The following is a 14782-nucleotide window of genomic DNA, read 5'->3' on the forward strand; positions in this document are numbered from 1 at the left end:
GCTATATTTTGCACATAAATCAATAGAAACCTGCAGTACAAATCTCCCAAACAACTTTGAGGCTAACAAGTTGCTGGGAACAGCCTTTTATTGTCCTCTCCATAGTCTTGTGTTGGTTTGACAAGAAAAGCTTTAAAGATTTCAGGTATGGATTTGAGGGAAAGGTGTTGAGGACAAAAAGAAAGGAAATACCACGTTATGAAACACTTGTGTATCTCAGTTTCCTTTTAATCATAACAGACATTTATCCAAGAGTTTGTGGTTGCCTTCCGTGGATGCCAGAGGCAAGCAGTGATGTCTTATTGAAAAGTTGATTTTTCAGATGACTGCTGAGAACAAATACACCACTCAGACCTCAAAGTTCCTTTCCATTGAAAGTCATCACTTGCAGAAAAGACTTCTCCATGCACATTTGGTCTAGTAGCTTCATTTGAAGTGAATTAATACAGGAAGAAAATACTTGTAAGGTACAAACATGTACCTCTTGCTACTTTTTCTTTCTTTTAACTTGGAAAAAGCAACTAACCTTCCAAAATTAAAATGAGGACAACATTGGCTGCCTTAAATAGTTAACTTTTTTTTTTTTAATAAATCATATGGTATTTTTGATTCCTTTCAAATCACAGAGTCACAGAGTGTTAAGGGCTGGAAGTACTGTAAGTGCAAAATAGCTATTATGTTTCCCTTAGGTGCTGTATTTAGAAATACAATAAATACACTGTCTTCACCTTCCGCAGTGAAAAAATCAGGGAGTTAGAAACAATTCAAAAACTGTAAAATAGCCAGTGTGTGATCAGGCCATTTACTGGCAAAATGAAAATGTATATTGAGAATCCACTGTTCTTTTAAGAGAAGATTTGAAACTAAATAACACTTATTCAGGGTTCATGTGCCTCAGGATGATATAGGGTGGATACTTCCTTTCGTTGAGGAACAAAAATTGCTAAAAACTTTCACAAAGTTAAAATGTATATATGCCTCAAAAAAAGAAAAATTATATTTCACAGGAATAACCTCTTTCTGAAGAAAAAAAGAGGTTTCTTTGAAAATTCATCAGCTCTGACATTCAGCCCTGATCAATTCAAATGGCACGAGATATGCAGAGTATATCACTGAAATCCTTGAAGACTGTAATATTAACAGACTTGTTTTAAATTAAAATTGTAGGTAATGTGCATTCAAATGTCAAATTAGTTAATGCAGATTAAAAGGAAGACATAAGAATAGTAGCATCAGAGCACCTTAAGTCCATAACTAAAGATTTGACATATATTCCATTAAGAAATGTTAAAGGACAACCAGTTTGTCCATTTTGGAGGATTCACAGTAGGATTTGTTCTTTGCTTCATCCTGTTTAATTCTGTTCAGCGTCTTGCATATTGCTTGATGCCTTAGTGGCTGAGAACCTACCAGTAATTAAAAGATTGAGAACTCTCACATATCAGTTTTCTCATCCTTTCTTATTCTTCCAGGTATGTCTGTAAGTGAGTAGGTGTGTGCAGAAGGATGAAATCCCGTGAAAGAGTGGAACAGAGATTCTTACGGTACATTTATTGTTGTTATGTTGTTTGTGTTTTTACTGAGAAGAAAAAAAATTGTAGCAGAAGATGGTGAGGTCAGGACGAATACTCTTTCCTAAGATGTTCGTCTACAAATCAAGGACTAACTTCTTAATTTTTCATCCATAGGATTTAATTCTGTTCTAGTCAAGCAAAGGTTTCAAATAGGAATTTAGATGGATTTACTATATCCTGGGACATGACCATGAACTTCATTCTTTTTATTACATAAGAGAAGTGTGTCAAGCATGGAACAGCTCTCGTGGTTTTCTAGTAACCTGTGTTACTAGGGTTGAAAATAAACATTGATGAAGGACCTAAATACTGTGACCTGCAATTCACAGAATCACAGAATGTTAGGGGTTGGAAGGGACCTCAAAAGATCATCTAGTCCAGCCCCCCTGCCAGAGCAGGATCACCTACAGTAGGTCACACAGGAACGCGTCCAGGCAGGTTTTGAATGTCTCCAGAGAAGGAGACTCCACAACCTCCCTGTGCAGCCTGTGCCAGTGCTCTGTCACCCTCACAGTGAAAAAGTTTTTCTAATATTTTTGTGGAACCTCCTATGTTCCAGCTTGAACCCATTGCCCCTTGTCCTGTCATTGGATGTTTCTGAAAAGAGCCTGGCTCTGTCCTCCTGACACTCCCCCTTGACGAATTTATAAACATGAATGAGGTCACCCCTCAGCCTCCTCTTCTCCAGGCTGAAGAGATCCAGCTGCTTCAGCCTTTCCTCAGCATTGACCCCCGAGGGACCCCACTAGACCAGTCAGCCTCACCTCCATCCCCAGAAAGGTGACGGAATACCTTATCCTTGGTGTCGTCTCTAGGCATATCAAGGATAAGAAGGTCATTAGGAGCAGTCAGCATGCTTTGCCAAGGGGAAGTCATGTCTGACCAACCTGATAGCCTTTTATGAAGACATAACCAGTGTATGGATGGTGGCCATGCAGTGGATGTGGTCTATCTGGATTTCAGCAAGGCATTTGACACTGTCTCCCACAGCATCCTCATAGGTAAACTGAGTAAGTGTGGTCTGGATGACCGAGTAGTGTGGTGGGTCGCTAATTGGTTGAAGGGAAGAAGTCAGAGAGTTGTAGTCGATGGGGCAGAGGCTAGCTGGAGGCCCGTGTATTCATTCCACTTCCTGATAATCAGATTCGTTTTAATGAGGCTCTTGTTTTTCACTCACAGTGGTTTTCTAAAGGGAAGAAACATAGAAGTCAAATCAGCCTACTAGAGTGAAAAAATAAATATTAACCTGGATGTTGAACATCCCAGTTCACAGATGCTCTCAGGGCTGACAAAGCAGAGGCAGCAGAGGTACACCTAAACTTGCTCACTACTGCTCAACAAAAGACATCAATGCAGCCAGCAGCAAAAGCCACAGAAAATACGAAACAATAGCTATTGTATGAGACATTTTAAAGGAAGGAAAGGTTTTGTGAAAAGTTAGCTATTCCTGAGCTTTAGCAGATTTATGGTAGAACTGCCAGAAGTCATGTAATGAAAAAAAATGAGGAAAAAAAAAATTACTTCATAATATGCATGGCTAATGCAAACACTAAATCATAACTTAATTTCCATTTCACAGAAATAATCTCTGGTTTTAGATATACAAAACTGCAGTGTTTTTAAAAGAAGAATAAACTGAAAAATCTACATCATATAGGAGAATATAAAAAGATTATTTAAAAATTAAGTTAAATTTTATATCTTGATTTGTGTTTCTGCTTTCACCCCTTTAAATCTTGCCCCTCATCTGTTTGTCTGTTTGAGGGATTATCTGATAATAATAGACATAATCCCAATGTATTTTATTTTGCAGACACATATGCTACCAAACTACGAAAAAGGATTAGTTTTATCTGTCATACAGCATGCCCGTGATGCAAAGTTAATCACTGTTTCAGGAGACAGACCTGCCCTTCAAAGCAAGGAATCCAGCCAGGCAGACGTCAGTAACACCCCTCGAAACGGAGCAGAAACACAGGGCATTCCCAGGCTGCCTGCCAGCACTGTTAGCAAAGTAAAGTTCCAAGCTGTCCAACTGCCTTACCTCCTCCCCCTTTCTAGCTCTGTGGGCACGAGGGATATGTTTTTTGCTTTTCCATTAAACCAGGGTGTGTTAAAGGTAAATAAAATTGACAATACAAGGCTAAAGATTCAAGGCCTTGATGTTTTCATACCAATTTTGCAAGTAAACTTTTGATGGCTTCTACTAATCTCATTATCATTGACCAGTCAAGCCTAGCAACAGTAATGAGCATCAACTGGGCTCTAGCCAAGTTGCATCTAATCTAAGAGTCAATAGTCACTGTTTTGTTAAAATTCTGTGGTGTACTGAAGGCTATCTGGCTGACCTTGGAAATTCTGGTTTCTCGTCATGCTCCTTTTCTCTCCTCTGCAACAATTTCACTCATTATTTCTTCTAATCCATACCTCTCAGGACTGTGAACTCAACAAGCATGTGATCACTGCAAGCCAGGCTGCCTCCAATCTTGATGTCACCGACTAGCTCACTTGCACTGGTGACCATGAGATCCAGTACTGTATCCCCTCTGGTAGGGCCCTCTATTACCTGGCTTAAGAAGCCATCCTCCAGGCATTCCAGAAGTATCCTGGATTGCCTACAGCTCACTGTGCTACTTTTCCAGCAGATGTTGGGGTGGCTGAAGCTCCCCAGTAGGACGAGAGCCTGCAAGCACAATGCCTCCTGTAGCTGGAGGTAAGAAGCCTTCATCAGTAGTCTCCCCCTTGATTGGGTAGCCTGTAGTATACCCCAACCCAAAGGTTCTCTTTGTTGCCTTGGTCTCTAATTCTTACCTGTAGGCTTTTAACCTGCTCATGGCTAGTCTTCAGACACAGTTCTTTACACTCCATCCATTACTCCATCTAGAGCACAGTGTCTTCCCCCACCATCCTCACCTGTTCTTTCTGAACTTGTAGCCATTGATAGCAGCCTCCAGTCATCGATGGCTACAAGCTGGCTGGTACAACATGGCTACACTGTTACACTTGTTACAGAGTGCCAAAACAAGTCATTCCTCCTCATGTGAAAAATTTGATGCAAAGGTGTGTGACTGTCTCCTGACGCTCTGTATATCACAGATATGAGCTCGATATGTCAGAAGTTACAAATACAGTGTTGCCAGGGGTTTACAAGTTAGGGACCAGACTCTTCATAAAGGTCAGAGTCATTTGCAAACCATTCATTACACATCTAAACAAACAATTAACAATAATATAAATATGTAGTATATAGTGGATGTTTTATTACATTTGAGGAAAAAAGCTATTTTCTTCCAACCTGTGGTGTGTTTTTGTCACATTGTCAAACGTTTGTTTAGAAAAAAAGACCAAAAAAAGCAAGCCCATATTGGCACATGATAACATGCTTAAAGGAGTTTTGCTTCAAGTAAACATCAAATATCATGAAATCTGTGTTGAAATCATGGGAACTAACAATGATTGTCACATGGCAGAGACTGCAGGGCCCTTTGCTTATACATTCGGCTCTCAGATATGGAACCAGCCACCTGCCTTGCTTCATCATTTTCTCTTATTTTCTCTTGAGACCATAAACATAATATTAGTCAGCTACATATATTCTTGCCAAAACAATCAAACAAAAAGACTCACAGACAGGTTTTGTCTTTTCTAATTTTTTTTTTGAAATGATTATTTTTGTATTTTTAAGTCTGACTAATAGAAAACTTAGAAGAATAAGAATGGTTGCTTAAAGAAGCTAGACTGCACGTGGGATTTTGGGGAATTCCAGTCTCCACGTTTATATGTAAGTCAGAGCTGGGGGATTCCTATCCCTGAAATACAGTCACCTTTCCTAGTCTTCAGGTCCTGAAATAAGAGGATTTTTTGCTTTACAGTAGACTGCCTAGAGTGGTTGTGCCATGACACAGGCCTCCCATCTTCCTCAGGCAGCCATGAATGGCAAACAAAAACATCAAGTATCCTTGGAAGACCACTGCAAAACTGGGGTAGATGCCAGGTTCCTAAAATAGCCCACCATCAGCCTCAGGAAGAGTTTGCTGGACCCAAGATATCATGAGTTAAGTATTTTAGGCTTCACTAATTAGCACCTGCTGTAATTTTACCCTAGGGTCTCATTTTTGCTGGAAGTAACAGCAGCTGCTGCCTCTCCAGAGTAACCTTAAATCTCGTGGAAAAATCTCAAGAGTCGCTATAAAAGGAGAAACATTTGGTCTGCTATGAGGCCAAAACATAAGCTCTTTGTGAGGAACAGAGGAGCAAGTGATAATACATGAATTAATCAATACATGAATTAACCACTGCCATCCACTCGCCCTGATCATCAGGGAGGTAACGGACAACCCTCAACCTCACGGAAGTTTCACTGATTCTTCTACGAAACATAGATTGTTTGTGTATTGGTGGCTACCAGACCTAATATCAGACTGTTTTAAGTCTATTACTTTTATATCACAGAACCACAGAATCACAGAGTCACAGAATCACAGAATGTCAGAGGTTGGAAGGGACCTCAAAAGAACACCTAGTTCAGCCCCCTGCCAGAGCAGGATCACCTACAGTAGGTCACACAGAAACGTGTCCAGGCGGGTTTTCAATGTGTCCAGAGAAGGAGACTCCACAACCTCTCTGGGCAGCCTGTGCCAGTGCTCCAACACCCTCACAGTGAAAAAGTTTCTCCTAATATTTTGTGGAACCTCCTATCTTCAGCTTGTACCCATTGCCCCTTGTCCTGTCATTGGACGTTGCTGAAAAGAGCCTGGCTCTGTCCTCCTGACACTCCCCCTTGACGTATTTATAAACATGAATGAGGTCACCCCTCAGCATCCTCTTTTGAAAGCTAAAGAGACCCAGCTCCTTCAGCCTTTCCTCATAAGGGAGATGTTCCACTCCCTTCAGCTCCTTTGTGGCTTTGCGCTCGACTCTCTCAAGCAGTTCCCTGTCTCTCTTGAGCTGAGGGGCCCACAACTGGACACAATATTCCAGATGTGGCCTCACCAGGAGAGAGTACAGGGGGAGGAGGACCTCTCACGACCTACTAGCCACCCCCCTTCTAATACACCCCAGGATGTCATTGGCCTTCTTGGCCATGAGGGCACGTTGCTGGCTCATGGTCATCCTGCTGTCCACCAGGACCCCCAGGTCCCTTTCTCCTACGCTGCTCTCCAGCAGGTCAGTCCCCAGCCTATACTGGCACATGGGGTTATTCTTTCCCAAGTGCAAAACTCTACACTTGCCCTTGTTGAACTTCATAAGATTTCTCCCCGCCCAGCCCTCCAGCCTGTCTAGGTCTCTCTGAATGGCTGCACAGCCTTCTGGTGTGTCAACCACTCCTTCCAGTTTTGTGTCATCAGCAAACTTGCTGACAGTGCTCTCTAATCCCACATCCAGGTCACTGACGAATATATTGAACAGCATTGGCCCCAGGACTGACCCTTGAGGGACCCCACTAGACAGAGGCCTCCAGCTGGACTCTGCCCCATTGACTACAACTCTCTGACATCTTCCCCTCAGCCAATTAATGACTCACTTCATTACTTGGTCATCCACACCCCACTTCCTCAGTTTACCTATGAGGATGCTGTGGGAGACAGTGTCAAATGCCTTGCTGATATCCAATAGACAACATCCACTGCATGGCCACCATCCATCCACCTGGTTACATAAAAGGCTATCAGATTAGTCAAACACGCCTTCCCCTTGGCAAAGCCATGCTGACTGCTCCTAATGACCCTCTTTTCCTTGATATGCCTAGAGACAACACATTGTATATATCTGGAACCAGCACCGAACTATATAGCTATAAATGTCTAGAAACTTGTCTCTGATATGTACCTCAAGCCATGGGACAGAATCATAACAGAAATGGTTTTGTCACAGTGATACTTGCAATATGCACCAGTTTGTCATGAATATATCATCGATTAGATTTAGAAACTGTAACCTTACGGTGAATGTACTTATACCACTGATGAATTTGACCAATTTCACAAATATGTCGTACATTCTGTTGAAGCATTTAGATAAAACTAGCATAAATTTCGATTCAAACTGACCTGGACAAGTTTTATGAATCTTGGCTTGGATATAGAGTCATAAAAATCTAAAAGATTCTTAACACAGTGTCTCTTTCATACTGAGTCACACAGAGAAAATTAGTAGTGAATTGATCAGTAGTGAGTGGTCAAGAAATTGAGTAAATATTTGACTCTCTAAGAAACAATACATTACTTAACAATAGATACAAAAGAAACATCTGCAGGGAATTTTAGGGAAACCTAAGGACAGTTAACATCTGAGCAATGCAGTGGAAGATGAAGAAGATGAAGGCATGAAGAAATGAAATTATTCACATAAGATATATTTCACATTCACTATATCTAGGTGTCTTTGCGGGTACCTCAGGAAAAAAAATGCTTAGAAACATTTATGCTAACAGGTTAACAACAGAAAGAAGATGCCTACAGAATCATGTACGTCTCCTACATCTTTGGAATGGTCAACTTGTCTTTGAATACTGCCTTGCACACCAAAGAAAGCATTTGAAAAAATGTGTAATGAAAACAGTAAAGTCTAAAAGAGGGAAATAGAAAAAAAGAAAATATGGAAATGTCTGTATATGAGAGCAATTAGCAGATGAATAGGAGGAGGTATTTATCACAGATAGGTTTCACATATTGTATTCAAGAATTGTCATACGTTGTACCAGTCATATGCTAAACACAGGGTTTTGGAGGAAACTTTCAAAGGTCAAATATTCCGTAAATATATTTCTTCATTGCTTTCTTTAAAACCTCTCTATATTGACTGTTCTGTGAAAAAGACAGCCTTCTGAAGTGAAGGATAGATGCATGTGGGTGCCTTAATTTCTACCTTCCTAGAAGAGGAAAAGCTGCAACAGCTAAAATATGCTTGTCACAAAACCTGAATCAAGAATTCCATTGATGCCCCATTATCTGATTCTGCCCATTACAGAGAGCACAGATGGGAAGTTCAGATGTGGATTTTAAAGCTCTTTCTGCACATTGCACTGCCTTCCCAGCATCATTAATGAAACTCCTCTTGAGATATGAACATTAAGCTGTGTTCCTTCTGGACTGTTCTTCACCAGGAGGAAAATTCTGCCCTCAAACTTTATTAATGATTCTGATGATGATACATGAGATGAAACAAAGCACAGCTCATTCTACAAAACCAGTATTTACATTTCTAGGCTGGGAGAAACATATAAAAATTGGTGAAGACAGCTACTTCTGACAGAAAATTAATGAAGTGCAGCTCAAAGTACTGATTGCATATCCATAAGAGCTTCATGTTCAAAGGAGTAACATTTGATTGAACTGAGTTTATATTTAGAACTAAGGGATCTGTTCCTTCCAAACACTATATTAGATTTGGACAAATTCCTTTTAAGTGCATTTCACATTTCCTTGCATTTTCTCTGCAATACTTTGTATATTTTTGTACATCACTTCTTGTGATGTACACAAAAACAAGTAATTCAAACTTTTACAAGGCTAAAAGTACATGTTTTAAGACTTGACTGAGTCAACTGGACCATCAATAGCTGAGAATTTTGCTTTCCTCTCTTTTCAAATGAACTGAAAACACTTGAATTGCTTGTGAACCTTTGTGTGCATATTTTAGTGTTTTCAGTAGGAATGACATTCCAGGCATGCCCACACTTTCCTGTCTTGCAGAAATCCTCCAGTAATGGGCAACTTGAGGCACCGTAAACCTTCTCATTAGGGAAAATACAAGTCATTACCTAAAAAAAATGTAATAATTTCTATTGTTTAAATCTGCAGTTTGATCAGAAGAATAAAGCAACAATAAAAATAAAGCAATCAAAACCCATTAATCAATTTAATCGTATTATTTTTATTCTTGCATCTTGCACTGCAGCTCGATGATACTACATATGGTAAAGACTGAAACATGGCCTGACAGATTGTTTCCGATCTCAGGTATGCAGCTAGTACAGATTCCCACCATAAAGGTCCTTGTACATAATTAAAAAGTTAGGTGACCAGATGCTCTAAACAAGGTGCAATGGGAGTGTCAGCTTTATTTTGATATGGCTGTCATACAAGCTTGTCTGAAGAACTGTTATGAATTTAAGTTGGTCTTGAGCACATGGATGGGGAGAGGAGGTGAAGGTTTGTGCTGGTCTGATAAAATGAACACCTTGAACAATTAACTGTTTCACAGGTGTGGGTGCAAACACGCTCATGTTATCCTGCAGGGTGCCTAGTCCTCTCAAATTGAGAAAATCCAGAACATTTAACAGTCCCATCAGGGGCTGACAAAGGAAATCCAAAACCACGTACGCTAGCTGAAAACCAATTGTGTGACGAATCTAATGGAAAAGAATTCCTTCAAGTAGCTTAGCTGTACAGCCGCTTTTATTTACTCTTTAATCTGAAACACTCTTACTTCCTCAGAGTAAAAAAAAAAAATAGTGACCATTAGTAAAGAATGGTTCCATTAGGCTTAATAGCTCCTAACATATGTTTTTTTGAAAGATTTGTCCAAACACTTTTGAATCCTTATAAAATTTTAGCAGCCGCAGTATCCTATGGTTAGAGTTCCACAAGTAATTGTGCTTAACTTCTCATTTCCAGCCTGCATTTTGCTTCTCCAGTCTTATTTGTTTATTCTTGTGCTGACATCATCCTTCAGACAGAGCATCTCCCCTTCCTTACTGATGTTTATATGAATCCTACTTCAATAAACTAAATTTTAAGGTAGAATTCTGAGATTATCTCCACAATGTTCAAATCAGTGCTGAATAGAAATAACTAAACTGAGTTTAATATGCTACTTGAGCACCAAAAGTAGCACAGCAGCCTCCCTTGTCTCAGGAGAATAAATTAACCTAAATGAAGAATCACACCAACAGAATATTTTTATGCAGTAGTATGTAGTACTTTAAAACCATATGAAGAAAATGCGATCATATAGAGCAAAATCTATCAAAGATTGCTACAGTCACAGAATTGATTCTTTCTTCAGATTCACAGGGAAACACATTCATATCATGTATTGACATCAATGCCGACGATGTAGCACCTCTATATTAAGGAATCCTGCTTTCAACGTGTGGTTCAACGTACCAATTTGGTACATGGAGTGGGAAAGAGCTGATGCATTACACAGCAGCCATGCATTATGCGTTTGGGCTCAACTTTTCACATAAGCAGTGTGCTAACTGCACATCTACATATGGATGGCAACAGCAAACACATATCTGCCATGTGCCCTAATATACCAGATGAATCATCATCTCATCATGTCACCTGAAGCACATTACAAAACTTGCACAGAGAGTAAAGAGCTTTCAAGTTACTTCAGTACTTTCTACTTTCTGTATAAGAGACTAGAGAGCTGCAGGAACTGTTCTTGAACAAGATTTTCCACAGGAAGAGGTAGGTAGGTTTTAGTAAACACTGTTAACACACTAAGACTCTTGTTTATAAGCTGCTGCCCTCTCTTTATTCATTCTGCCAGCCAGATCAGGTAGAGCTCAGTATTCTCACCAAACAAATATCAACTGTCTCCAGAGCAACAACGAGGTTAGGGTTTGAATTAGTTGGAACTAGAGAAAAATACTCTAGATTAGTGTCACATTTCTGAAATATAAAGGGAAATTTATATAAAAAGTCAGACATTTCAAATATTAACTTGTGGGTTTATGTGCTTGCCCACAGTGGAAACCGTGAAGATCTATCTGTGTGTTGTGGAACAAATGAAAGGAATGCAGAGGGAAGCAGAGCTGTGCTGTCAATTCTACGACCATTCTTATTTTATTCAAAGATATACAACTTGGAATCCATAATGAGTTTGTCCCCCCAGAAATCTGTCATAACAAGCAGCAATAAATCATTCAGGCATTCACTTATTCATTCATTTCATAATTCCCAGTGAGTGCTATTTATCCTGAGACTGATATGAATGTATGCAGCACTGAAAATACAATACAGTTATGAAACAAACAATTCACACAGGAGATGTCCTGCTACTATGATAACAGTAGTGTTAAAAGTGCTGAAAGAAAGACCACAATTCAGTATGAACCTAAAAAATAAACCCTTGTTATCAACAGGACTAAAAAAGTTGACAGAACTACAAAATATTATTTTTGTATTCCTCCACGGATTTTTCCATCTGGCAAGAAACTACAAAAAGCACGCATAGATACTGTGTCATATTCAGCTTCTGTTTCATCCTTATCTCTATCTCCACAGATAATAGTACATGTATGACTGTAATACATGTGTGTCTTCTAGGGCAGAAGGGCTCTAAGCTATTAGATCTAAACCAGGATGAACCTCTGCAATCAAGATGTATTTGAATCTTCGACATGGAGTAGAGCCTTCTAAAGTTCCCACTGATACCTCCTCTCTTTAAATAAAAACCACAAAGTATAACTTTTATGCATTTAGCAACTGTCTAGCTGTTCAGGAATGCAAGGTTTGAAGTGTCTTCTCTTTTATTAGAGTTCACCTTCATTTGTGAGTGGAAATCGATATCCTACTATCACAGTAGCCTATCTATTATGAAGACATTAAATAGTGTTGTTCTAGTATTTTTTAAGAGATGATGGAGAAAACTGCTGCTTTCTAAATGGGAAGACAAACCAACATATTTCCCATTCACTTGTGGAGTGCACAGATCCTGAGTCTTGGAACTTATCAAAAGAAAAGTCTTTAGTGAAGACCCTTTTAAAAATGTTTGTAAAACATTTGTGTTGTGTGATTTTGGATTACAAAACTCTGCAGGTGTGCATATAAGCAGATAACCCTCAAGCTTTTTCAAATCAATCAGCATAAAGATAACTTTTCCTTACAATATTATTGGACTTCAAGGTCAACTCACCTGATTTTTGTTTTTCATTCATTTCACCAATGTATTTGATTTTCCTGTTAAATAGGTTTAAAATATACTGACAACACTATGTACAACATTGGGACCCCTGGACAAACTAAGAAATAAAACAAAAATGAGATGTACAGTAGTTGCACCATTTGCTTTTATTATGGAATAGAGAGTCATTACCATGTTACTTGCTACAAACTCAGATGTTCAGAGGTTGCTGAGCATCTCCCCAGGCTGTGCACCTCCACAAGGAAACTGCAAATTCTGTTCTCATTTGCACATCATGTGATTGTGTATATTAACATACCACAGACTTGTATGAATTTCTGCTTCTCCTGAAAGTATTAATTAAAAAGGATGGTTCTGGAAAAAAAAAAGGAGTAAATCTACGAAAGACTTCAAGGCAAATGTCCATCTGTCAGGTGTGCTAGGGAGGAAAACAAAAATCCCCTGAATATTTAAGGAAACTTTCTTGTACCTGTTAGGGAATGGTTGAACAACCTGAGAGAAAAGAGAATTAAACTCCTGCCTCTCCATATTAGTCACATACAACACCAAGGCATCAAGGCAGTACTTACAGCTAGAGAATATCAGAGGACATGAATGTTCATCCATTGGGAAATTGTGTAGCTGCAGCTGGCACTCAGCATTGATGGTGAGCCTGTGGAGAAACCAAGCAGCGCCTGTTACTACACATGAGCACAATGAGCAGTGAGGGGAGGAGGAAGGGTAACCTCAGGTATCATACAAAAGCACTTTGACATCTGTAAGCCAGGCCTGAAATGAAAGGGTTATATTTGCAGATTGTTCATTGGCTATTTAGGCCCGATCCAAAAACAATAATAATTATCTAAAACCAGAAATAATTTCAGATGTCATTAAAAGCTTCTTGATCCCAAGAAATCTGTGCATATATTTTTCTCTAGACAATTTGCCACTGAAGGACATAGGCTGAAAACAACTATTCTCTATAAAAATAATAGGAAATATGACTGATGTGGCAGTATGTAATTCCACAAAATCAAAACCTAATAAGGAATCTTATATGGAATATTATCTGCATTTACTTATAGTGTGAATTTAAATTCAATTTCTTTCAATCATTTTGGGCTATCTCTCAGAAACTCAACAAATCTCTGTATGCCATTATCAGTTGTACAGTTGTAACAAACAGACCAGCAGCAATGTCTTCAGCCCCACTTGAATTTTTTTTTTATACGATATCCATAACACAAAGGACGCTATGAATGGAGCTGATTTTAAAATTACTATTAAAACCAAATAATCTTAAATCTGATAGCTTACAATGTAAATCTATTTACCCAGGTACACCGTGTAAAGTGCTATGCAGCAAGTATGAGACATGAGATTTCTTTGTTGGCTTCTTTTTTCCCTATTGTTTTTTAAACTAATTCAAAAGCTAATAAACTGAATGGCAAAAGTTTTGTGTCTCAGATTTAGGATGGCACAGAGAAAACCTCTGCCTTGGAGAAGGTCACCTGTGAGGACCTTCACAGAATTTTTTGCAGTGACAGTAGAGGAGGATTTTTAGTGTCACAGCGGGAGAGCATTCACACACAAAAGCAGCTGGGAAGAGGATGGAAAGCCATGGAGCATGAATGAATTTCCTACGCTTTCTCCTGAATGCCAAACACTCATCCACACCTGACAGTACCACTCCCATGCTATACCAATTCTCTTTGCTTAAGTCAGACAAATTATTTTTGCATTACGCAGTGTTCTCAATAAACTGATCATTCTAACAGCTCCTCCTGTGTGAAAAGGAGGCTTACCCAAGTGGGTGAGAAAGGCTGAAAACATCCTTCACAAACTAAAAACTCCCATTTAAACAATCCACTCTGTCAAGTATTGCCCCTTTTTCATCTGTTTAGGCAAATTTTGCTGTCCATTCAACAAACAGTTTCCTTAGCGAGAGGTATGTAAGTCTAATTGCTATTAGGTAGACATATAACTTGCCCTGAAATACTGAATTAGTGCTTAATAGGAAAAAAAAAAAACAACCAAAAACCCACAAAAAGCTGACAATACAACAAAGAGGTTATTGGACTTGAAATCCTAATCACAGAAATCTTTAGCTAAAGGCTACTGAAATAAGCTCTTCACAGTGGAGAAAGCTTAAGGGAAGGGCATTAAAAATATCCATAGCTTTTCCAGCTGTTTAATACTCTCCTTACTATTTGTCAAAGACTTTCTACTGGAGCCTATCTGCATTTGCAAGTATGATCAGAATATGCTGTTGCACCAAAAGGACTAAACACAATCATTGAAGAAAATGTAGCATGAAAGGGATATTTCTGGAATAGTTCGCTGTGTGG

At 39.1% G+C, this 14782-nt stretch overlaps 1 protein-coding gene across 1 annotated transcript in view; it reads right to left on the minus strand.

The window, feature by feature from the left end:
* Positions 1 to 13024: 13024 nt before the first annotated feature.
* LOC104272729 (gamma-aminobutyric acid receptor subunit gamma-3) overlaps positions 13025 to 14782 on the minus strand; it is a gene marked incomplete at both ends in the record, with an annotated part of 167604 nt that continues 165846 nt past the window's right edge. Inside the window, one exon of the mRNA XM_009867801.1 lies at positions 13025 to 13107. Within this exon, the coding sequence (XP_009866103.1) occupies positions 13025 to 13107 (83 nt within the window). The remainder of the gene's footprint in view (positions 13108 to 14782) is intronic.

This window comes from Apaloderma vittatum, unplaced genomic scaffold (genome assembly GCF_000703405.1).
Source record: "Apaloderma vittatum isolate BGI_N311 unplaced genomic scaffold, ASM70340v1 scaffold1244, whole genome shotgun sequence".
NCBI lineage: Eukaryota > Metazoa > Chordata > Aves > Trogoniformes > Trogonidae > Apaloderma > Apaloderma vittatum.